This window comes from Eurosta solidaginis, chromosome 2 (genome assembly GCF_040869045.1).
Source record: "Eurosta solidaginis isolate ZX-2024a chromosome 2, ASM4086904v1, whole genome shotgun sequence".
Classification (NCBI taxonomy): Eukaryota; Metazoa; Arthropoda; class Insecta; order Diptera; family Tephritidae; genus Eurosta; species Eurosta solidaginis.
The window spans coordinates 307,777,077-307,802,742 of NC_090320.1; the positions used below are offsets into that span (position 1 = coordinate 307,777,077).

At 36.7% G+C, this 25,666-nt stretch overlaps 1 protein-coding gene and 1 long non-coding RNA gene across 2 annotated transcripts in view; one reads left to right on the forward strand and one right to left on the reverse strand.

The window, feature by feature from the left end:
• LOC137241423 (short-chain dehydrogenase/reductase family 16C member 6) overlaps positions 1-21,592 on the forward strand; it is a 37,332-nt gene extending 15,740 nt beyond the window's left edge. The window contains exons 2-4 of the mRNA XM_067769010.1: positions 19,602-19,719; positions 19,780-20,377; positions 20,581-21,592. Of these exons, the coding sequence (XP_067625111.1) occupies positions 19,602-19,719; positions 19,780-20,377; positions 20,581-20,683 (819 nt within the window). The 3' untranslated portion in view covers positions 20,684-21,592. The remainder of the gene's footprint in view (positions 1-19,601; positions 19,720-19,779; positions 20,378-20,580) is intronic.
• On the reverse strand, positions 20,753-25,238 carry LOC137241424 (uncharacterized). Its single transcript, XR_010950000.1, has 3 exons — positions 25,042-25,238; positions 22,666-22,913; positions 20,753-21,106 (listed from the first exon to the last, which is right to left on the reverse strand). It is a non-coding gene; the product is annotated as an uncharacterized lncRNA (long non-coding RNA).
• Between the last annotated feature and the right edge of the window lie 428 nt (positions 25,239-25,666).

Genomic DNA, 25,666 nt, shown 5'->3' on the forward strand with positions numbered 1-25,666 from the left:
CAGGCATACGAGTCGGTAGGTTTTATCACTACAGACCAGGAGTACACCTGAAGGCTTTTTCACTTCATTTGTACTAAAAGTATACTCGTCTGGAGGCTTTATTACTCCATTCGACCGCAGAGGTTGGCCGAGGGCTTTATCACCTGAGTCACCTCTTACAAAGTAAGGGAATCAGCTAGGAGTAGAAATAGAATTTTTACTAAATAAATACCCTTGTAACGTTTTATAAGAATAAACAAGGTTATTCTTTTAGAAGGACCGGTAGGAATTTCTACTTTCAGGAACCCTGGACGGACTGAGGCTAACCTCGGCAAAGTTAAAGGAAAAGTCCGTCACAGTATGTATACTAGATTTATTAACCGATATCACGCCATTGTATTTTCGATAGGATTTGGGCTCAGGAAAAAAAGTTCCACTACGCATACTCAAAGAAATAAATTTCGAGCCTGCAAAGAAATGAGGAAAGGGGTAAATTTTTCGACCAAAACACTCCCGAAAACCCAAGAAATATTTTTTTCAAAAAACTGTTATCGCCAACGTTTTTACAACAGTTTTTTGAAGAAGAAAAAATGGTGCGATGGTAGCGTGCTCCGCCTACCACACCGTATGCCCTGGGTTCGCACCCCGGGCAAAGCAACATCAAAATTTTAGAAATAAGGTTTTCAACTAGAAGAAAATTTTTCTAAGCGGGGTCGCCCCTCGGCAGTGTTTGGTAAGCGCTCCGGGTGTATTTCTGCCATGAAAAGCTCTCAGTGAAAACTCATCTGCCTTGCAGATGCCGTTCGGAGTCGGCATAAAACATGTAGGTCCCGTCCGTCCAATTTGTAGGGAAAATCAAGAGGAGCACGACGCAAATTGGAAGAGAAGCTCGGCCTTAGATCTCTTCGGAGGCTATCGCGCCTTACATTTATTTATTTTTTTTTTAATACATACAAGAATAGAAAGCGACCTATGAAAAAAAATCGCCGCTAGGTAGCGCAAAGATCGAGATATTCAAAAAAAATCGTATTTGTGGTGTGATTTGGTTCATATTTGGAACACGTAATACATACATGAATAGAAAGCAACCGATTTGGCTCATATTTGGAACAAATATTACATACAGTCCGGTAGAAGTGACATCAAAATATTTTGGAGTTGGAGGAGGGACAAGCATACGTGGCGCAGAGTCGAGTAAAGTCTTTGGAAGGATTATGTATTGAGGTCTTAGATTGCAATAATGAGTCACTAATGAAATATTAAATAAAGACTAAAAACTTGAAAATAAAATAATTTAAAAAAATTTTTTAAGTTAAACGGTTTTATTGAAAACAATACTTACATGAAGTAATAATAATACTAAAAGCTATAAAATAATTAGGTAGGTCCTAGGTACTAGTCATCACACTCCTCATCAATCTAGGGCGTTGATCAGACAATTAAATAAATGCGTTGGACGCGTCAAATTTCTATTTTCTATTGGAAAATGTCAACGGTGATTCCATTTGAAAAAATGAAGAAGAGCTTAGACCCATAAATACCATACCAAGTGACGCTAAAATTCTTGCAGCTTATGTTAAGAATCAATTGGTAAAACATGTAGACTCAAACAAAATACTTGTCAATCAACAGTCGGGTTTTAGAAAAAAAACATTCGTGCGAAACTGCTCTTAACTTTGCGTTATCGGAGTGCAAAGACGACCTAAATAATAAGAGTGAGGTTACTGTGTTTCTTCACCTCAAAAGAGCCTTCGAAAAGGTAGGCAGTGAAATTCTTATCAAGAAACTGCAACAAATTGGTATTAAAAACTTGAAACCATGGGAAAAATCGAGCAGTTATAAAAACAGCGATATCTGATGAATTTGAAGTGCACATAGGCTTACCACAAGGCTAGGTTCTAGCACCAACATTGTTCCTAATATGTATATATAAATGATAGAGTAAATGTAATACAAGACTGTGAGATCAAACTATTTGCGGATGATGCATTACTTATGATCACCGACAATAATATTATTACTGCGGTATCAAAAATGCAAAATGATCTTAATAACTTATACACATGGCGATGCGCGAATAGCCTAAATCTCAATATAAACAAAACTAAATATATTTTCGTAACGAGAAAAAATATTAATGATGAGGACTTAAGTGGGCTAAAAATAAATAGTGAAAGCATACAAAAAGTTAGTAGCATAAAATATTTAGGAATTATAATTGATAACAAACATAAATTTGAAGAACATATAAACTACACAGTTGAGAAAGTCGCGAGTGCAGAGAACTACCAAGTATATACAAGAGAAATATAAAATAATTATTTATAAATCTATTATTGAACCACACTTTGTGTATTGAATTTGTTAACTACAAAAGCTTCAAAATAGATGTAATAGGTTTATTTTTAAAAAACGTAGAGATAATAGAACGGCTGATATGTTAAAAAAGTTGAGCTGGTTGAGTGTCAAACAAAAAATTTACTTTCACACCATAAAGTTGATATTTAATATAAAACATGGAAATGTACCTGAGTAGTTCTAAATAGTGGAGCAAACACACAATATAAATACTAGAAATAGACATACATATGTATGTATGTAATTTCAAATCGCCATTGTTTCGAACAGTAATAAATAAGCAAGGCATTTTTTACAAAGGCCTAAAGGGCTACAACGAGCTCCCATTGAATATTAAAAACTGCAACGGAATCTTAGTTTTTGAGGCAAAATTATATGAATTTTGTAAAACTTTACCTTTAAGATAGGATAGTGTTAACTGGATCTTTAATTCGGCTTTAAGCCGTAATAAATAAATAAATAAAATAATAGTTAGATGCCCATAACACCAATACAAATACCTAAGTCATGTCTGCCACACAAATTTGGTTCTTCTGCACATCTAGTGATTCGCTTGGCACAATCGCGCTTATAGCACATTGCTTTGATACTGACCATGGCGCCGGACTCAGCACATTTACCTTAAGTACATTTGGTATGCGCGTCAGGTGCGCCGTCAACATTGGTATGTAAATACACTCAAATCTATAGATAAATGTACATATGTATTTAATTATAAATTGCTATTGCGCGCAATCAGCCAACACAACTGCTGACCAACCGTTGCGTGAAAACTTTCTGAACGCACCGTTGAATATTTTTGTTCCACCCTAAAGTTTGGATATTACGTCAAATAACTGATCATACCATTGTCAATGATGACTAATTGTGATATCTTCCCTGCAAAAATTGTTGGATTACGTGTTCCATTTTCTTCATGTTGGAGTACTCTAACAATACTCCTTTGCAATGCGTTTGCGGACCACCATCACCCGATCGTTGCTCGTTTTTTAACGACCGTGATCACGACCCGATGACGATCGAACAGAGTTGCCAAAAGTAAAATATTGCATACAAATAACTGATAATAAAGTTTTACTTTGGCAACTCTGATAAATTGCAAGCGCGTACTGGTTTTATGTATACATACTATAGTATAGAGAAATATTAGTTTCTTTATTCACGAAAATGCTAAATAACATAAGAATATTCGTAGTATAAAATATAAAAGTTGTATTGCCCCTCTTCATTTACTTTCATTTTAAATTAAATTCAATCCGATAATTCTTTCCGACAACACAATTCATCTTTAGTACTTTGGCATATGATCCTCTGTGGGTGCTCTATGGAGTACTACAGTGAAAGTACTTTGGAAAGTACTCTCACGTATGTACTCTATGGAATACTCACACACAAAGAGAGAGTGGGATCACCTACTCCTCTCCTAGGACATCGCAATGTTAATTGGAGCACATTTTTTGTATGAATACAGATTTGTTTCGGAACACTCCTATACTCCTAAAGGAGTATTCCTTACACTATTTATGGAGTAGTCGCGTTGGGGTTATCTGTCAACTGCCTGACAGGATGTTCAATATAGCTATCATATATAGCATATCTTCAGCGGGTGATAGAAAGAGATGCAGAATGAGATAGCGATAGTCAATTACAAATCAGGTGATCCAATCATTTTGGAATTTTTACGTCTATGCAGAAGATATCACACTTAGTTATCATTCACAATGGATCATACATTTTTCCACTACATTCGTTGAACATCTTTATTCGGCTGTCTGGCAGTTCTTTGGCATATCAAAAGGAAGGGTGATTATTTTTTTTTCCAATTTTGGGAATTGAATGTTCCAATTCCAATAAATGGCAAGAGGACTTCTAAATTGCCTCTTAAATCGCCAGGTTAGCAAACGTAAAGGGTACTATACTTGCAACATTAGATGTGCCTAAGCAACTAACACATGCCGCAATGTAAATACCCGTAGCACAATTTTTCTCCTTGTAATTACTAAATATATGACTTATTTGCCATGTGCTTTGTCAAAATTTGCAATTCATCGTGAATTATATTTTTATGTATGTATCATAATTTCACTCCCTTCCAGCAAGTGATATCCCCATCATGCCCAAGCCAGTGGCTTCAGGCATCCTCCCATTGTAATAACATTAAAATAGTCATCTTGTGTCATGTTTATTTGTTAAATAATTCAGCTTTTTGGTTAATTTCCAGTGGTGACTTGTTTTTTTTATGTAGATTTTTAATTTTTTTAATTGTAAAGTTGTAGCTCCAATCGTATAAATTTTTTTAATAGTAAAGTTAGACAAGGTTAGACAAGGTTTTGTAATGCGCTTGTTAAAGTTGTTATGCTATGCTTTTTTGCCAATATTTACTTAAACTTATTTTTGTAAATGTATATTCGTCATATAGGGTATCATATTTTCATAAATTTATATTAATTTCAATAATTTCCATTTAACAGATTTATAACTCCGTTATATCATAAATTTCTGATATTTTTAATATAATCTTTCCCATAATTTCCATTCGTTTTCATATTTAGTTTTTTACTTCCATTTTATGCAAACCGTTACCCGTTATTTGTCCTCTTTAGTGTTATATGTATTATTGTAAATTATACATGAGGTAATCTCTACCCCTTTAATGTTCCGTTATTTGCACTAATTTATATCAATTTTTTATGCATATGTATGTATTCATTTATATAGCCGCTCACTTTTGTGGTTTTCATGTATTAAGCTGTTTTTTTTTTTTTTTTTTGCTTCAATTTTATGCAAATCTGATTTTATGTACATATGTCCTCCCGTTATTTGTCCTTCATAGTTTTATTTGTATTATTGTAATTTACATACACGTGAGGTAATCTCTACCCCTTTACATTTCCCGTTATTTGGACTTAGATTTATCAGTTATTTATATGTAGACATTCCTGTAGGAATGAAAACGGCGACCTTGTAACTGATGTCCAGAGAGTGCTTAGATTATGGAGGGAACACTTCTCTGCTCTCCTAAATGGAGGCAGCAATTCACCGCGCAGAGATGAAGAACCCGATCCCGCAATCGATGATGATGGAATATATGTCCCCCCGCCCGATTATGACGAAGTTAGAATAGCAATAACCAGATTGAAAAACAACAAGGCCGTGGGCGCTGATGGATTGCCTGCGGAGCTATTCAAGTTCGGCGGCGAGGAGTTGGTAAGGCGCATGCAGCAGCTTCTTAGCAAAATATGGGCGGACGAAAGCATGCCCGACGGTTGGAATCTAAGTGTTCTTTGCCCAGTCCACAAGAAGGGGGATACTGCAAAATGCACCAACTATCGTGGAATCAGCCTTCTTAATATCGCATATAAGGTCCTTTCAAGTGTATTGTGCGAAAGATTGAAGCCCACCGTGAACCGGCTGATTGGACCTTATCAGTGCGGCTTCAGACCTGGTAAATCTACCATCGACCAGATTTTCACAATGCGCCAAATCTTGGAAAAAACCCGTGAAAAGAGAATCGACACACATCACCTCTTCGTCGACTTTAAAGCCGCCTTCGACAGCACGAAAAGGAGCTGCCTATATGCCGCTATGTCTGAATTTGGTTTCCCCGCAAAACTTATACGGCTGTGCAAAATGACGTTGAGCAACACCATCAGCTCAGTCAGAATTGGGAAGGACCTCTCCGAGCCGTTCGAAACTAAACGAGGTTTCAGACAGGGTGACCCCCTATCGTGCGATTTCTTTAATTTGATGCTGGAGAAAATTATACTAGCTGCAGAACTTAACCGCACTGGAACAATATACTATAAAAGCGTGCAATTACTGGCATATGCTGATGACATTGATATCATCGGCCTAAACACCCGCGCTGTTAGTTCTGCTTACTCCAAGCTGGAAAAAGAAGCGGTAAAGATGGGTTTGATGCTGAATGAGGACAAAACGAAGTACCTGCTGTCATCGAGCAAAGAGTCAGCGCATATGCGCCTTGGCAACCACGCTACTGTTGGCAGCCATAATTTCGAAATAGTAAAAGACTTCGTTTATTTGGGAACCAGCATCAACATTAGCAACAACATCAGCACTGAAATCCAGCGAAGAATCAATCTTGCCAATAAATGCTACTTTGGACTAGGTAGGCAATTGAAAAGTAAAGTCCTCTCTCGGCGAACGAAAATCATACTCTACAAGTCACTTATCGTACCCGTCCTGCTATATGGGGCAGAAGCATGGACCATGACAACAGCAGATGAAGCGGCTTTGGGAGTGTTCGAGAGAAAAGTTCTTCGAAAGATTTATGGACCTCTACGCGTTGGCGATGGCGAGTACCGAAGAAGATTTAATGATGAGCTGTACGAGCTATACGCAGACATCAACATAGTCCAGCGAATTAAAACGCAGCGGCTGCGCTGGCTAGGCCATGTTATGCGAATGAAAGATGATGCTCCGGCCAAGAAAGTGTTTCTATCGGAACCCGCCTATGGAAGCAGAGGTAGAGGGCGGCCCCCACTCCGTTGGAAGGACCAGGTGGAAAACGATTTAAACTCCCTTGGTGTGACCAATTGGCGCCGGTTGGCGGAGCGAAGGAGCGACTGGCGTGCCTTGTTGGACGGCCATAACCGTTTAGACGGTTAAGCGCCAATTAAGTAAGTAAGTAAGTATATGTAGACAAAATCTTCATAGTATCTGTTGTCATATTTTATTGAATTTTTATTAATTTTTTGTCCACTTTAATTTATATCTTTTCAATTTATCATTTAATGTCTCATATGTATTAATACGAACGTTTCTTTATTAAAAACATAATTATTTTAAATTCCACAAAACATATTTTTCTGCACACAAAATATTAGGAAGGTAAACTTGATTTTTATCTTTCACATGATTACAAATTTTTTATATAAATAAACGAAAGTTTATTTAATATCTAAAACACAAGTCTTTTATTTAACACAGAACATATTTTTTTTACACGACAATATTACATATAACGAATATCTACTTATTACGCGGACATTTTAACAAACACGATGTTGCTTCTTCAAAATGGAAGGGTGATTATGAATACTATTTTTCCTCTTAATATTATAGTAAAAAGTGAAAAAAAATGTAAGAAATTAAACCTTAAGAATAATTATTTCATTTGACATGGGAACATGTTTGCAACGTATCGATACAAGTTGTGCTTACAGAAATTGCTCATTGTCTTCCTAATGTGCTCCTTCAACTTGAATGGTGCTTAGCAGGCCAAATTTATTCAACTCGAACGACCCTGAAAAAAATTGGGAGTTATCTAAAATAACGCCTGACTTAAAAATAAAAATAAAAAAATACAAGGTGCGGTATACATCCGAGGATTTAGGCAGAGGTTCTTTTTCGTTTTTCGTCGTGCTACTTCTAAATCTTTCCTACATATTGGTGGAACGGGACCTATATGTTTAATGCCGACTCTGAACGGCATCTAATTGAAAAAAATTTTCTTAGGACTTTGATGTTACTATTCCCGGGCACTGAACTCAGGACCACTGGCGTGGTAAGCGACGATTTTAGGACTTCTTTTCTAGGTATTGTCGGTTACAAATTTTTGTTTACTGAAGAACTATTTTTTTGACTTATTTAATTGTATTAATAGTTACTACACCGTAAAAAGGTGTTTTTGGCCTTCAACTCCAGATTTTAAGGGTCTATGGGAAATTCTAAGCATGCAGTTACTGTATACTCGACTAGATCTGCAATCGGATGTATGCATGTCTCACAAAAAGTATATTACATTTTTTTTTATTTTGTTACGCAATATAATAGATGGCAATACTTGGTGTTAGGTATATAGTATGTAAGGCATCGAGTCCCGAAGATCTTTCGGACTCTCGGGATTTGAAAATGACAACCCTGGGAACCCGGGACTTTTCGGGGTCATTCAGAGGCCTTTGAATTTCGGTTAAAAAGTAATTATGTAATGTATACAAATATGAGTAGTTTACCAAAAAAATTTTATTTCAGTCTTGTGTTTTGAAACGAATTCAAAACAAATAAAAAGTTAGTTTCGTTTTAAACAAAAATAAATAGGTTTATAATGTTTGGGAAAAAATTTAAACAACTCGACATCAGGACGGACAAGGTTTCGATTATACCTTGTAAATCTCTTCAAAGCCTTTTCTCCCGCGAGTGGAATTTGAACCCGCACTCCTGCGATGATCGGACTGTTTACAAACTCATCCGATCATCACCACGTCTTACTGTTATACAACTTTTTCCCAATTGCCTTCTGCTTCATTTATATATACTTCTTATACGTAGAACAAAGTTCTTCTATGTTTTGCTTATATGAAAGAAATGACATTAGCGGCGGTTCGTTTAGAACAAGATTTTTTGTTTATTATGTTGAGTAGGAGCAACAACTTACTATGATAAAACAACCAACTAACAGTATTAGTTATTGCTGATCCTACTCCTCATAAATAATTTCAGCCCAATTCTAAATATTCCCCCGGAATTTTGTTCTCGCGGATTTTATTATTCCCGTGGAAAAATTCATCCAATTCTTTTCTCTTAGGGAGAGCAATAATTGGGGAATAGGAATTTAGAATTTTTGAAGTCAGCTGTTTTGTCAATTGAAATCAGACCTGTTAAATTTGAATTAGCATTAATAATTAAGTAATTAGATGCCTATTTTAATGGCCAATGATTATTTCAATTGTTTTCCGAAAAAAGCAATTACTAATGATTACCATTAGAAAAAAATCAAAAAAAAAAAACATGTTTTTTTCGGATTATTGAAAAAAATTAAAAATAATCAAAAGTAATCAAATTCAAAAGTAATTAATTATTTTTCATTTCTTTTAATTTTTTGTTTAATATTTTTGATTATTTTTCCGCTGTTGAAAGAAAAATTCTCGTTTGTTGCATGCACCGGATAATTTATACATACACACATGTACATTTTAGGCTGTAATAGTAAATCGTGAGCGCTTACCGAGGCGAATATATACATGCAACATATAGGGCGAATGTTACATAAGCGTTGATCTAAAATATTCTCCGGTAAGTATACGCACATGTGCATATTTTACTACACTCATTATATAAAATAATGTGGGATCGAAAACGGCGGTTTTTTTAATTGCCCAGACAATATGTAAAAAAAATGTTGGAGCCATTGGTTGGCGTCCAAAAGCTTGCATTTAGCAACGATCCTTTATGGTTTCATCCCTAAGTCTAGCCAATTTTGTTATATCCAAAATAAATATATCCACTATTTTGGATTACGTTATGGCTATGCACTGTACATACAAGTACATAACGGTATATCGTGAGCGCTTATCTAGGCAGATGTGTACATACATACCCACCTACAAATTATCGTGTCTATAGATGTATCCGACGAATACCTTGCGGCCCCAGCAGGTTAGGGGCTAGAATATACTCGCGGTAGGTCATAAGAGGCGACTAAAATACCGGATTCAAGGGGTTTGTGTAGCGCAGCCCTTTAAGGTTGCCAGCGCAATACATACCTTCTCCAAACCCAAATTGTCAACCTCACCTATCTATGGCGAATCCTGTTCCATTAACAGCCGAGGCTCTGGCGACCCCGAAGTCCTCATGGATCTATGGGGTGGGAGAGCAGGATGGCCTAGAAGGTCGCATGTGGTCATAACAAATCGTTCCGAGATGGTCGGGCTTGGTACCGGAACGTACCGGATCTGCATCGGGCAAAGAACCATCAACTCGATAACACTCCCCAAGGCCTTCGGGGAGTGTCCTTATCGCTACAACAACAACAAAGAATACCTTGCGGGGGAGTGCGTATTGTTTTACGACAAAACATACATGTACATTAGATTGAAACTTCATTTTATTTCCTTCTGATAACGTCTATATTTCCTATAAAATTTTAAGTTTTGCATAGTGAGCCATATATTTTTATTACTAACAATGGAAATTCCAAACACATTTGTTTGCCTATCATACATTATTTTTTCGACATGGTTGGATATTTTCCAAGAATATATATATATACTAGCTTTATCAGGCGCACGTTGTAACGCCCGAGATAGAATGAATGTTGCGTTATTTTTTCTGTTTTGTTTTCTGATAATTTAATTTATTGTTCTGTAAATTGAATTGAATTTTGTACGCATATTTAGTGAAATTTTCGTTTAAAACATTTTATTATTGTATCTTATTGTAATGCAAGTGGGTACATAATATTTTTGGTTTTTTCATTCGGTACAAAGATAAGCAAATTTTTTGGTTTTCCAACTCTAGAGCAAGCAACATATAGCTGGTCATGGGAAAAGCACGGACTCTAAATTTAAGCATGCAATAGTAAGCGATTGTCCTTGTGCTTGCAAAAGCAAGGCGTACAGGAAACTGTAAGCGCTTAAAATTCAATGGCAAATCTGTAGGAATGATTGGGATCCGTGGTATGATCACATCTTCACCTTTGCTTTTACCGCTCATGATTGTTGCTTCGATTAAATTCGGTATTAATTTCTAAACGCAAAGTCCATTTGTACAATTTTGGTGGATTTAAATTCCGAAGAAGCATGATTGGTGAGCCACTTTTCAAAGTTGATATATGCGCAGGCATTCCAGGTGGTTCTAAAGAGTTTAGAAATTCAATTGGATAATTCACAATTTTATCTTCATCTGTAACTGTGTCGATCGATTTATATTTCGTCGCTTCACCAGGAAATTGGTTTTGAATGCGATCATTGATTTTGTTAACATGATCATTTTTTGGAGCGAAGATAGTTCGTTCGCACAGCCAAAAAACAAAAACATTTAAATTTAAAATTCTTATTTCTGAAATATGAAAAACTTTCGTCTTGATCGAAGGAACCTACAGCCAAAATTTGGTGATGATTGATGTATGGGAAACACGTTTTCATAGGGAATACACACACAGAATTTGATTTTTATATATATAGATAGATGTAGATAGACTGAAGCTAACACATTTTTTTAACGGCGGCAGATTACTAAACGTCCAAAAGGCATAACAGCCAAACTCAACAATGCAGTCAAACTTTAGGTGTTAAAATAACTTAAGTTTGTACGGCAGCCATAGTTCTGAAAAATCCCATTTGTAGGGAAAGTGCCACGCCCCTTTTTCCCCATTCCACATTTTACTGGAGGTGTTAGGACTTAACGTCATATAGCTCCTTACCACTTTTCATTATCCTACCATTACTACATCATATGGAAGGTGCCACACCCCGTTTCCCAATCCCACATTTTCTTGGTGGTGTTAGGGATTGACCTCATATATCTCCTTACTGAATTTCAATGTTCTGGCATTTATACCTTCAAAGTTATGCAGTACCAAAGATATCATTTGTATGGGAGGTGCCACGCCCCCTTTATATATCGAAATTATTTTTAGCCTAAAACCTTCCCGTTGATCGAAAGAACCTATAACCAAAATTTGGTGATGATTGAAGTGTGGGAAATACGTTTTCATAGCGAACATACACACATACACAGAATTTGATTTTTATATTCTTATGGCTAAACCGATTTGGGATTTCAAAATCAACTAACCATCATCTCTCCTTCCTGTATCTTTCCTAAAAATTTCATGGCAATCTTTCTATCCGTTCTCGTTATGGAGTGACAATCAAAATGTACACTTCTTTTTGATATATATACATTTTAAACGTCTATAACAGCGGTCGACTACTAATACGTGTCCTAAAAGACTTGGCTTGACCTCAGTATTAATAATCTGAAGGCGGAAAACAAAACTTTTGAGTCGTTCAAAAGATATTAACGAAAAAAAATGCTTATTTATGATGAAGCTCTCTAAATGGGACGAAGAACACTCGCATAGTGGCGATGATATGAAACCAATATTACTAAAATAAAGCGAACAATATGATAAACTTTGATTACAAAATAATCAGTGCCTAGCCATAACTTAATCCAAAATAGCGGATATATTAATTTTCGATACAAAACAAAATGGGCTTGACTTAAAGATGAAACCATTATTATTTTATATAGTGTAGCAAATAATCCACATGTGTATATACTTAGCTGAGAATATGTTTGAATTAACGCTCATATGTAATTCGCCCTATATGTTGCATGTATATATTGGCCTCGGTAAGCGCTCACGATTTACTATTGCGTCCTAAGATGTACATGTATGTAGAAATTATCCGGTGCATGCAACAAACAAGTTTTTTTCTTTCAACAAAGCGGAAAAATAATCAAAAATATTAAAAAAAAAAATTTTAAGTATTCAAAAATAATCAATTACTTTGATTTTTGATTACTTTTGATTATTTTTGATTTTTTCAATAATCATGATTTTTTTGTATTATTTTTTTAATCAATTGAAAAGTAATCATTAAAAATAGAAAATAATGGCAAGTAATCATTGAATGGCGTTTAAAGAAAATAATCAGTGGAATGGCTAATCATTACCATTAGTAATCATTATTTAACATGTCTGATTGAAATTTGAAGAAATGCGCAACTTCTTATTTTGTTTAAAAATTTAAAAGTTTATTTATTGTTGCGAATTTGTATGTAATTAAGAAATAAAGTATAAACAATGCGCAGTATTTGGTATTCACTGAAGTGAGTAATGAATTGGTGCCACAGCAACATCAACAGAGGAGTATAAGAAGAAGCGGCGGGATAACACAAATTCGCTGGAGTTGCCTGCTTCCATTCATCAAAGCAATTTTCTGGCGGCCAAGTTGAGTGAGTTGAATTCGTCTTTCGTCATATGCCAAAATCTATTTAAGCCTTCTTAAAAAATCCTTGCGCAATTTCTGGATGGCTGCATCAAATATGCCAAGAGTTCTTTCGTTGCTTATGATACCCTTTTCGACTTAAAATAAAGAATATTGTGGCAGAATGTACATATTTTAGCAGAAATTTGTACAAATAAAGGTTCTTAATTAAAAAAACCAATTTACTCTAACTCTTTAGATGCATCCCCTTTAATTTAACAAGTAAAAACACTCCTAAGAAATGGCAGGGAAATCTCCCTCTCACTCACATTCATAATACCTATTTTTCTCCCATAACCAGTTTCCCCTTTTTCGAAATTTGTTCCAAATAAGAGGAAAGGGAGAAGTGAAAAAAGTCACAAAGAATTTTTATTTAGAATACGAGGAATGGGAGAAGGAAAAGAAGAATTTTTGTTTAGGATTGGGCTGTTTGTGTTTTAAACTTTAACACATGTGTTACAAATGAATCTTCAGCAAATTCAGAAAGGCTAGATCTTAACTTGTTACATATGGGGTATTCCATCCCATTTCGACCAATTTTGAACCCGACCCCTTTAGAATTGGCTGAAAGTTTTTCTTCGTTTTCTAGCTTACGACAGACGTTTTTCAGAATTTTTTCAAATTTTTTCATCGAACTCAAAAAAAGTTATGAATTTTAAAAAAAACACCGTTTTTGTTTTCAAAATGCTATAACTTTTTTTTTTTTTTTTTTTTATTTAATTGAAAAAAAATTGTCAAAAATAAAATTTTTTTTTATCAATTTTATTTATATAACAAAAAAAATGTAAGAAAATGATATTTAAGTATTATTTTCTTCATATATTATGGTAATCTACGATTAAAATAACCAGGATTAATGACTGGAGAGCGAAAGCGAGTCATTTTCCCGGTGTTTTAATATATATAATACTGGGATTTCGGAATGGCAAAATAACTCGAGAGTCCCGGGATTCGGGAACGGGATTCGCGGGACTGAATGCCTTAAAGTATGGTTATGACTCAAGGCGCTTTAAGACGGATTTACTCCAGCGGGTTAGGGGCTTAGAATATACCAGCCGTCTAGGCGTTTCATTGTTATCTTAGAGTGCTGCTGTCTAAGCGAAGCAACGCAACCAAAGCGTTTCCCCCAGCGGGTTAGGGGGTCAGAATATACCCGTGGTAGGTATGCCTGTCGTAAGAGGCGACTAAAATACCAGATTCAAGGGGCTGTGTAGGGCAAACCTTTCAGGTTGCCAGCGCAATATAAAGCTTCTTCAAACCCAATTGTCAACCTCACCTATCCGTGGCGAATCCTGTTTCACTAATAGACGAAGCTCTGGCGACCCCAAGCTCCTCATGGAACTAGGGGGTGGGGAGGGAGGGATGGCCTGAAGATTTAATGTAGCCATATAAATCGTTCCCGAGATGGTCGGGCTAGCACCTTAATGGTCCTGTGCTGCCGGAGCGTACCGGATCTGTATTTGGCAAAGGACCATCACATCGATAACACTCCCAAAAGCCTTCGGGGAGAAACCTTATCGCTACAACAACAACAACAACAACCAAAGCGTTTAAGTAAATTCTTAAGCTGTTATGGCCATGTAAATTTTGCTAAAAACAATTTTTGTTGTTATATCGGCCTACTGACTTGTAAGATCGCGAGTTTGAATCGAGCTCAAGGCCTAACAATAATTATTTTATGATTATTATTGTTATAATATATTTTTTCTTAATTGAAAAAATTTTTAAATTAGAATAGAAGAAAGAAAAAATTTAGACAACTGCCAAAGCTTGGCAAGAACCAGAATTGAAGTAGGATTAATGAAGACAAACAAAAAACCGCTGTGGTGGCTGAATGGTTATAGCAGCGGCGCCTAAACGTTGCCGATGAAGGAATTTAGCAGTTCCCGAAATGGATCTATACAACGAGCTTTGGCAGTTGTCTAAATTTTTTCTTTCTTCTATTCTAATTTAAAAATTTTTTCAATTAAGAAAAAATATATTATAACAATAATAATGATAAAATAATTATTGTTAGGCCTTGAGCTCGATTCAAACTCGCGATTTTGCTAAAAACTTTACCCTCCATTTGAATTTTAGACCCCACTCACACATTACACTCACAATTACCTTACGCAAAGATTAATACTTACCTTATATTAGCATTCCGGATTCCTCCATACCCTGAGTAAAGGTGATTACACATCAAAAATTATAACCGATATCAAATAGAGCTTTAAATATATATACATTTATGTATATATGTAGATATGTATGTATGTAAATATGTACTTACATATTAGGGGGACTCATGTAACTGTATAAATGCCTTATAAATTGTGTAAACGTATAAATTTATCTAGTGCGTAAACGAGCTGTCAAATTTTGTATGAAAAATCATTTACACAATTTGTATAAATTTACGCGCATATTTCATTGTGTAAACGCGGTAAACTCAAAGGAATGCAACCTTGCAGACATTACAGCAGGCATTTTCATCAGAAATCTCCAACATCAGCAAGAAAAGGCGGTTTAGTTTTGATTTTTCACTTAATTTTTGGCATTTTGTAATTTGTATAACAATCAAAAAAATTTTGTTTGGCAATAATACAGCTGATCTAGTTTATATTACTAGGTGCGTTCATACAACCGCGTGTGTAAATGGATATAATTTTACACCTTATAAGTTTATATGCTTTCATGAGTCCCCCTATTAGCACCACCGCACTAAATACATAAACAATGTTGCATACTTACAATGTAAATTTCAATGTTGGGCATAAATGCAAGCTTTTGTAAGTACTTTCGCTAATGATTTTACATACATACAAACATAGGCAAATGCACAAAAAACGCTGAGTTAAATTGGCTAATGTGTGCTTGGTATAAACTTTCACTCTTGATCATGTAATTTTAGAGTTTTGTAAATATTGCTACACAAAAAACCAACATATCGTTTCAAGAAATGAATATGAAATGGAGAGTTGTCAAACTTACAATTTGCAATATCAATATTTATGTAAATAGAGTACATTCCTTTTCCAAAGGTATATATCAGAACAGCAACCCGTCTTAAAAATCTAAACGTTTCGTTTCAGTGGTTCAAACCACTTTAATAAAACATGTACCGGCTCATGAAGCGACTCTTGTATACCTCCGAACCGGTTTGATTCCAGTAGTTCAACCCTTTTATACCAACGCCTCGTATCTCAGTACGAGTTTAAACTCCATTAAATTATCTAGAGTTCAACCCTGCCAATTTGACCGCTAAACCAAGTTGAGTAGCAAAATTTTGTTATCGACCAGAATTCGGATTCTTATGGAAGAGCAGATATTTGTTTGAGCTTATTAATACCCCAGGCTAAATTAAAAACTCGTTATGTAACAAAATGCATCTTTTTTCCATACGTTATGGGAAGTTTCATACAGTTTTTGTTCAGGGCTCGCTTCCGGATTCGCTTTCAGTTCTGGATTCGGTTTCGGTTCGGTTTGATTTGTATTACTCCATGCAGTATACCAATACCACACACTACGCCCACGCTTACACATTCTGTAGTACTCCATACAGTAAATCAATACCCCTTACATTCAGGATTCCCCCATGCCATGAGCAAAGATGCTGATACATCAAAACAACGCCTTGCGTTTTAAAGAGAAAAGTACTGACCCTCTTGCTTGGTATACGAGCTTAAAAAAAGGAACCTACCTTAAGAAATAAGAGAGGATATGCAGGCTATCGAGAGCCTGTAAAACAACCTCGACGGCAGTGCTGCATTAAATTCTGCACATTCCACCGGTAGACCTGCCTCAACAAATTCACCGGCACTCAATGATCCGGGCAGCTTAAGCGCAAACCATACGGCAATGGTAGTATAGCGTCATAAAGTATTGGGCTATCAGACTACCTGATCCCCTATCTGCACTTCGATGTAGATCCTAAAGCCACAATACAGGTGGAAGGTTGGTGCCACCGCATATACCGATGGTTCCAAACTAATGAAGTGGATCTGGAAATAAACAGATCCTACAAGTTGCCGGATCACGTCAACATTAACGCAATAGTCCAGCATAGAACAACAGAACCAGGATTAGGGGAAACATAAATCTATATTTCCTCCCCGGGCATATTGGAATGGACGGAAATGAAAAATAGGATGAGCCAGGGAAGAAGGCCGCTCTCGAAGAGTGTCCGGTATACTTTCCCATCAGATTGGGCGAGTTAAAACGAAGACCACAATTGAATATGATCGATAGGCGACATGTACGACATGAACAACATGTTTAGAAAAATAAGAATATTTAGTATTCACAAGACTACCATGATGGTTAGATGGTACTGATGATATATGTATATATGTTTAGGTGACCATGGTTTTTGTTGTTGTTTTAATGGTTTTATGTAACTATCTGTTAATTTTTGTTCATTTTAACATTCTGTTTGTGGCAGGATTTTTAAAATAAATACTCCAATGAAGATGCTAACAAAGATTAGCGAAACTTTGCGAAAATAGTGGAATACTTTAGTTTTCTCAAATCAGAAAAACCTGTTATCATAAATTTTACCAATTTGGAAGGTTTCCTGGAGGGAGATTTGGTGCTGTTATACAACCCTCACCGGCGGAAAGCTGTTGTATCAGTGTAGCTGGGAGGGCCCGTACACAGTTTTAAAGCGGATCAGTGATGTCGTCTACCGCATACAAAGTTAGTTGAGAAACCACGAAATAGAAGGGTGGTTCGTTTGGAGAGGCTAGCAGCGGTTGGATCGAGAAATTCGTCTGATGGGGACGATCGGACTTAGGTGGAGGGCAGTGTGGCGAATATAAGCATTTCGGTTCATCACTATACTGCTACTAAATAAATGCACAACAAGAATAAAGCAAGCAACCACACAGAAGTACATGTAAACATCAAAGCTAACAGCAAAGAGAATAAATAGTTTACATAAATATATACATATAGGCAGACAGCTAAGAGCACAATTTATTACTCACATACACCCGCATATAACTAGAAGACAAAACGGAGGAGCCCCAGCGGGTTAGGGGATCAGAATATACCCGCGGTAGGCATGCCTGTCGTAAGAGGCGACTAAAATACCAAATTCAAGGGGCTGCGTAGCGCAACCTTTCAGGTTGTCAGCGCAATATATAGCTTCTCCAAATCCAATTGTCAACCTCACCTATCCGCGGCGAATCCTGTTTCACTAACAGACGAGGCTCTAGCGACCCCAAGCTCCTCATGGAACTTGGGGGTAGGGAAGGAGGGAATGGCCTGAAGGTTTAATGTGGCCACATAAATCGTTCACGAGATGGTCGGGCTAGCACCTTAATGGTGCTATGGTACCGGAGCGAACCGTATTTGTATCCGGCAAAGGACCATCACATCGATAACACCCAAAGCCTTCGGGGAGCAACCTTATCGCTACAACAACAACAACAACCACAACAAAACGGAGGAATAAATATATTCGTGTCTGTTTGTTTGATGGTGTTTTAAATTGTAATTATTATTAAGAATTCCTGAGATTAACACCGGCTTATAATAATTGAATATTCAATTATGTTTTTCTAAGAGAAACTGAAAAGAAACATTTACTGGCATATTGCGATGGTACCATTTCGAAAACCGCCAACGTAATCATATATATATAGTATCATATATATATAGTATCATATATATATAGTTAAAAAAAAATTATTTTTTTAGTATTTAGTAAAAATTTATGACTTTTTTTTAAAAATTAATATTTCAAAAAAACGGTTATTGTTTTTTGTTTAAGCTTTTTCTATATCGAGTCAGCAGTTTATATTTCAACTTGGGTAAATATCCGAAATATGAATTTTTGAATATTTTAATTTTTTTTTCCCCCATATATTGATGTAATACATATCAGCATACAAGGCGATCAATGCCAAATGCTTAAAATTAGTTAAAATATCACATTTATTATTGAAAACATTCATTTGTTATTATTTTTCAGAATATGGAAAAATATTTCACTAAACCTCCAATGCCGTCACAAAAACCCCTTGCCATGTCCTGTTACAAAATCACTGTAGTTCTGAAAAATAACAACAAATGAATGTTTTCAATAATAAATGTGATATTTTAATTTTTGACAAAAGTTATGGACAGTTGAAAAAATAGGTGAATAAAATACCTATTGCATTTTATGGAATTCAATTGCCGATAAATCCGAAAAAAAAATTTTTTTGAGGCAAAAAAAACACGTTTTTCATTATTTTGACCAAAGAACAACATATTAAAATTTCATGGATATCAAAAATCATGTCCTGCGCGCACCGGGTGTCTTGAAATGGAATGTGCCTGTAGTATTATCCTTATAGATGTCATTCTGTCTTAAAATTACTAATATTTTAATATATAATTTGGGTGTGGATACGACTTTTTTAAATGTTCACTCTACCTCTTCAAGCTTATGTTATCGCCGTTTTCCCCATCTTCGCCAACACTGAGCGGCAATTTTGCGGGCAGAAGTCGTTAAAATAAACATTTTTTTAATTATTCACAAATCTATATATTCAGGACATTTCCGGTCAGGTGGTGCTAATCACTGGTGGGGGAGGAGGAGTGGGTCGATTATTAGCTCTCAACTTTGCCAGAATGAATGCACGCGTAGTCATTTGGGATATCAATCACGAAGGTATGCCTACACACATCACAACATACAAATAACAGAATTCAGATTTTCTATTTCGCTTAGCCATTAAAACCACTGTGGATTTACTCAACCAGCATGGATATACTTGCAAGGGTTATGCCATTGATATTTCAGATCATGAGCAAGTATATAGGCGAGCCGCCCAAGTTATTGATGAAGTAGGCAATGTTGATATTTTATGTAACAATGCTGGTGTCGTTTGTTGTCGTCCGTTTTGGGATCTGCCAGATCGTGTCATACAAAATGCTTACAACATTAATATTATATCCCATTATTGGACTGCAAAAGCATTTCTTCCTCATATGATGCGGAATAATTGTGGCCATATTGTGACCGTTGGTTCTGTGACTGGAATGCTCGGAACTTATGGTTGTAGTGATTATAGTGCAACCAAATTTGCTTGTGTTGGATTTCATGAGAGCCTTTTAACTGATTTAAGGTCACATGGCTATGATAATATTAATATGACATTGATTTGTCCATATTACATAAATACTGGCATGTTTTCAGGGGTACGACCACGTATGTTACCAATGTTGGAACCGCAATATGTTGCTGATCGTGTTTTGGATGCGATAAAAAAAAACGAAGTGTGGTGCGTACTGCCTAATTCAATACGTTTGCTCACTCCATTGAAATGGTAAGTAATAGGACGTTGGCCTATTCTACTAGCAATAACTGTTTGCTCGATTACGTATGTATTTGTATATCGTAATTTTAACATACACACTCCACATCAATGTAATATATAATATATGATAGACTATAACTTAGATTTTAAGTTTATACTTCATTTATATATATAACCCCTGAATACACCTTTATATTTTTTTTTCTTAATAGCCTCCTGCCAGCTAAAGTGTGTTGGGAATTGATGGCGAGAGTAATTCGAGGTCCTGAATCTATGATGATGTTTCAAGGTCGTGGAAAAGTCGCTGCTGGTTAAGCTGCTGAAGAATTGTAAAACAACATACTTTGTCCATACAACTTTACAAATACTTATAAAGTATAAAGCTTTAATTTGTTAATTAATGTATGGTTTATTTTTATTTCAAATACACTTAAAAAATCTTTTTTTTTTTGTAATTTACCCGTGGTACAGTGGTAAAATGATGACATTTCTTGTTGACCAGCTTAGGTCGCCGGATTAAGCCATACAAATTTTCTCAGCAAAAATTGATCTGACATAAGATTTCATTGGAGTCGGCATAAAACATTTAGGTTCCGCCAAGTTGCAGAATGAATTAAGAAGAATCGCATCACAAATTGGAAGAGAAGCTCGATCTAATTTAGGTACTTTACATTTATTTGACAGCTTCAGATCAGATATGAATGTTTACACAGCGAATGTTCATCACGACAAATTGATCTTAAAAAAGTACAGAAATAAGTGAAAGCAATATTATAAAAATGTATACCTGCAGGGCTTTAGAGCATAAAATCAATACATTAGAATCAGTTTTTAGAAATGATAAATCTATCATTGATTATCAGCTGTCCCTATCGTTATTTTCATCACTATGCAAATTGTTTTAAAATATAGAGTATTAAGATATTCCTTTCATGGTTTAATTATTAAAGGTTATCCATGTAGCCTTAGACCACCCTGTGCGTTTCATATTCCAAACTCCCAAGTCGCTCCTAAAAATGAAAAATGTTATTTTTTTTCAAACTCCTTCTGAATAATGAAAAAAAAAACTTTAAAACAGTACTACAGTACTGAGTGTTACTTTTCAGAAAAAAAAATGTTAATTGGGTACACTTTTTTAGTTTTGATAGTTTCTTTTGATAACATTCGTGAAAAATTTAATAATTTTGCTGTAAACTTTTGGGTAAATTACAAATAAAAGCGCAATTTTGTAACAATGTTGAGTATTTGAACTTTCTAATTATTTTGCAGATGCCACAAATAAGAGCAAATCCTGGTTGCTGTGCTGCCCGTATGTTAAAAACCCGAAAGTAATAACGAGGTGCTGTTTTGATGCACTTCCTGCTGATCAAAAGGATGTTCGGCGCTCTTTTCAAAACATTTGGCTCGGGCGTTTGAACTTCCAGACCTCATTTGCGGAGTACTAAGCAACTTCCGGAAGTTCCGGCTGTGTGTAACTGCCAATAGTTTGAATAGTGTGATCAAGCTGGGCATAGCTAAAGCCAGTGCGTGACTATTTCTTTGTAGCTCTCCTCGACGCAGCTCAAGCCAATGCTGTAAAAGGGGATCTCCATTCTATCTTCATGCAGGCCAGTGATTATGGCAATGATCCTAAAGATTTATTTTCTTAAATGATGCACCTCTGCCACCTATGATGCATCCATCGGTGCCTGTTGCGTAGTTAGCTACAGCCTAAAGCGACCTCTTGCAGCTGCAGACGATCTTAGACGATGTGATGGGGGAGGTAAACGCCATTAGCGCTGCTTGAGTAAGTCCTCCGGTGTGTTATTTTTTAACTATTCGAAAGAAATTTTTTTCGGATAAAATTATTATTTTTTTTTTATTTGAAAGCTTTTGAAACGCATTTTTCTTCGAATATAGTTATAGGATAAGACCCCAGGAATTCTGCTGGGAAGATACTAGCCGAGTTTGAATGACGACAGCGACAGCTAAAATTGCTGAGAAGTTTTCAGCTCCTAAACCTAAGTCCATATATCCATCTTAGGATTTATGTATGACGCGTTACGCACACCATCATTTTCCCTCAATGTCAACAGGTTGCTTATTACGGCCATTTTCTCTAACAAAGCCCCTGGCTAAAGCTTTATCAATCGTCATGTCTAAAAAGGAGATTGTTGTTGAATTTGTGCCTTTTTTAAAAAAGGGGATCTCATTTTTCCCCCTTCTCCACTTCTTCTTAAAAACAACCATGAGTGCGGAGTGTCACATTTTAAAAAAATCTACATGCGAAACCTCGGTGTAATTGAATCATGCTTTACCTGTTCATACATTTCATAGTTTTTCGATCCACATGACAATCAAAAATTAAATTAATTCACAATCCCAGTATAAAATTCCTGACAAATCATTCATATAATTTCAGCTGCCTCTATCATGAAGTATCATAATTTAGTAATATTTTACAACTGCCCACTTGTTAAGGAAAATTAAAGATGTCCATATGTATGCCATAGCTGTTTTCAAACATTTTCGGATGTATGTTCCTTCAGTGCACCATTAACGATTCCTGGTACAATATAAAAATTTGTTTAATGAAATATTGGGTAATTCTTTACTTAAGCTCACAACTGCTAAAAATCGTCCAAAAATATCGGGATGTGTCAAAAGACGCGTTTTGATCCCAGGACCACGAATCCGAGAGCGGAAATTCAAAATTTTATTTCTGTCAAAAGTTATTTCCAAAAAACCTAAAGGGCCCCGGAGCGCTCCGAAACCGGGGGTGGGATCCATAGTATTTTTGCGCAGAACACCTTTCTGCATTGGCCGCGCTTATATAAAATTACCCTGTGTGGGTCCAACACACCGGTTTGGAGACCAAAACTATTCCCGCGCAAAACACTTTTACCCACAGTTTTTCTTGTGGGTATACCAAAATCATCGAAACAACAACCACATGCAAATTTTCAATTTTGTTTGCAAACATCTCCGAAATGAAATAAAATTTTAAATTTCCGGGTCCTACAGTAACGAGCCATGGTTGACCGTATCAAAAGCTTTTGATAGGTCTAGCGCTACGAGTACTGTTCTATGGTGGGGGTATTGATTTAAACCGCAATTTATCTGGGTGCTAATGGCATTTAGCGCGGTGGTAGTGCTATGGAGTTTTCTGAAGCCATGCTGATGAGGGGCTAGCTGCAAATTTGCTTGGAAATAAGGGAGCAGAATGGCTTCAAGCATCTTTGCCACTGGCGATAGGAGAGATATCGGACGATACGACTCACCTATGTTAGCTGGTTTCCCAGGCTTTAGTAGCGGGACCACCTTGGCCATTTTCCATTTCTCAGGTATGACAAAGGTGGAAAGAGACAGATTGAAGACATGTGCTAAATATTTGAACCCCTCTTTCCCTAGGTTTTTAAGCATCGGCATGGCTATGCCGTCTGGGCCCACTGCTTTGGATGGTTTAGCACGACCAATGGCGTCCTCAACCTCTTTAGCGGTGATGGTGATTGGTGACGCGCTGAATTTGTGTTTATGTGCGCGTCTATAGGCTCTCCGTCTATCTTTGTCGACCGTAGGATGCATTATATATTGTCGGCAGAAAGCGCTCGCGCATTTTTTCGCGTCCGACAGCACTTTGTCGCCAAAGGCGATGGAAACTATGTCTTTGTGCTTAGTCGGATTCGATAGGGACTTTACGGTGGACCAAAGTTTACCCACAACGGTAGAGAGGTTACAACCTCTTAGGTGCTCCTACCATTTCGCCCGCTTGTGTTCATCTACAAGCAATCTGATGCGTTGGTTCATATCCCTTATTTGGGGGTCGCCTGGGTCAAGCTCTCTTATAAGGTCACGTTCTCTCGCTAAGTTTGCGGCCTCCGCCGGGAAGTGGGGCCGGATTTCGGGAATTCTCCCGGCGGGAATGAAATGTGCCGAGGCGGATTTAATGACCTTACGGCAGGCACGCTCCCCTTGGCGGGCATCAGTCGGGATAGGGAGGGCAGCTAGGCGGCTGTCTGTAAAGGATTTATAGCTATAAAACAATGCAGTTTCAAATCCTATATTCATATATTTTTATTGGTAATAGTCGAGGGGTCGACTGCTAATAAGCTATCAAAAATATCGAGAGGTGTCAAAAGACGCGTATTAATCTCGAGAAAAATTTTATCTCTGTTCGGAGATATTTGCAGTTGAAGTTGGCGGTTTTCATGTGGTTGTTGTTGTTAGTACCCACAAAAAAAAAGTGTGCATCACCGTGGCGGTAGCCACGGTTATATCACACACCCGGACTTGACATGGCGTAGCCCAGGGTTATTTTTTATAAGCGCGGCCGAAGGCCGCCACAGCAGAAAGGTGTTCTGGTTAAAAATACTATGGATTCCACCCAGGTTTCGGAGGTACCCGCGAGTCTTTTTCGGTTTTTCGTTAATATCTTTTGAACGAGTTAAAATTTTTATTTTCCGCCTTCGGATTATTAATACTGATGTCAAGACGCGTCTTTTGACACCTCTCAAGATATTTTTGGTAGCGTATCAGCAGTCGACCCCTGAACTAGACTATTACCTATTCCGAAAATATTAAGGTAGAATATATTTCATATAGATGCGAAAATATTTCTTGAATATATATATATATATATATATATATATATATATATTTGTACATCATTAGAAAGATCGAAAGCTAATAATTACCTGCTCCAAAAAGTTATTTAGGCGTTGCAGAACAGGCACGAAACGGCAAATATCAGTTTCCCAAATTCTGGTGTTTAAGCCAAACAATCTTTTCGGGCCTACATGCGTTATCTGTGCGACATGTGCACGTGGCATGAAAAGAAATAAATAAGCTAATAGGAAAACCTCGTGCACACATTTTGTCGTAATGAAATTGACAATTGTTTTAGGAATGTACAAAAACTATCGATACCGATATATCGGACCCAGCGGGTAGGGGTGGGTTAGAATATACCCGTAATAAGCCGGAGTCCTTGGTGCCGTATGTCGTATCGCTGTATCCGTATCCCTAACGTACACAGCACCATTAAGGTGCTAGCCCGAGCATCTCGGGAACGAGTTATATGGCCACATTAAACCTTCAGGCCATATCCCCCCCCCCCCCCTCCCCCCCCACCCTCAAGTTCCATGAGGAGCTTGTGGTCGCCAGAGCTTCGTCTGTTAGTGAAACAGGATTCGCCGCGGATAGGTGAAGTTGACAATTGGGTTCGGAGAAGCTATATATTGCGCTGGCAACCTGAAGGGTTGCACAACACATCCCCTTGAATCTGGTATTTTAGTCGACTCTTACGACAGGCATACCTAC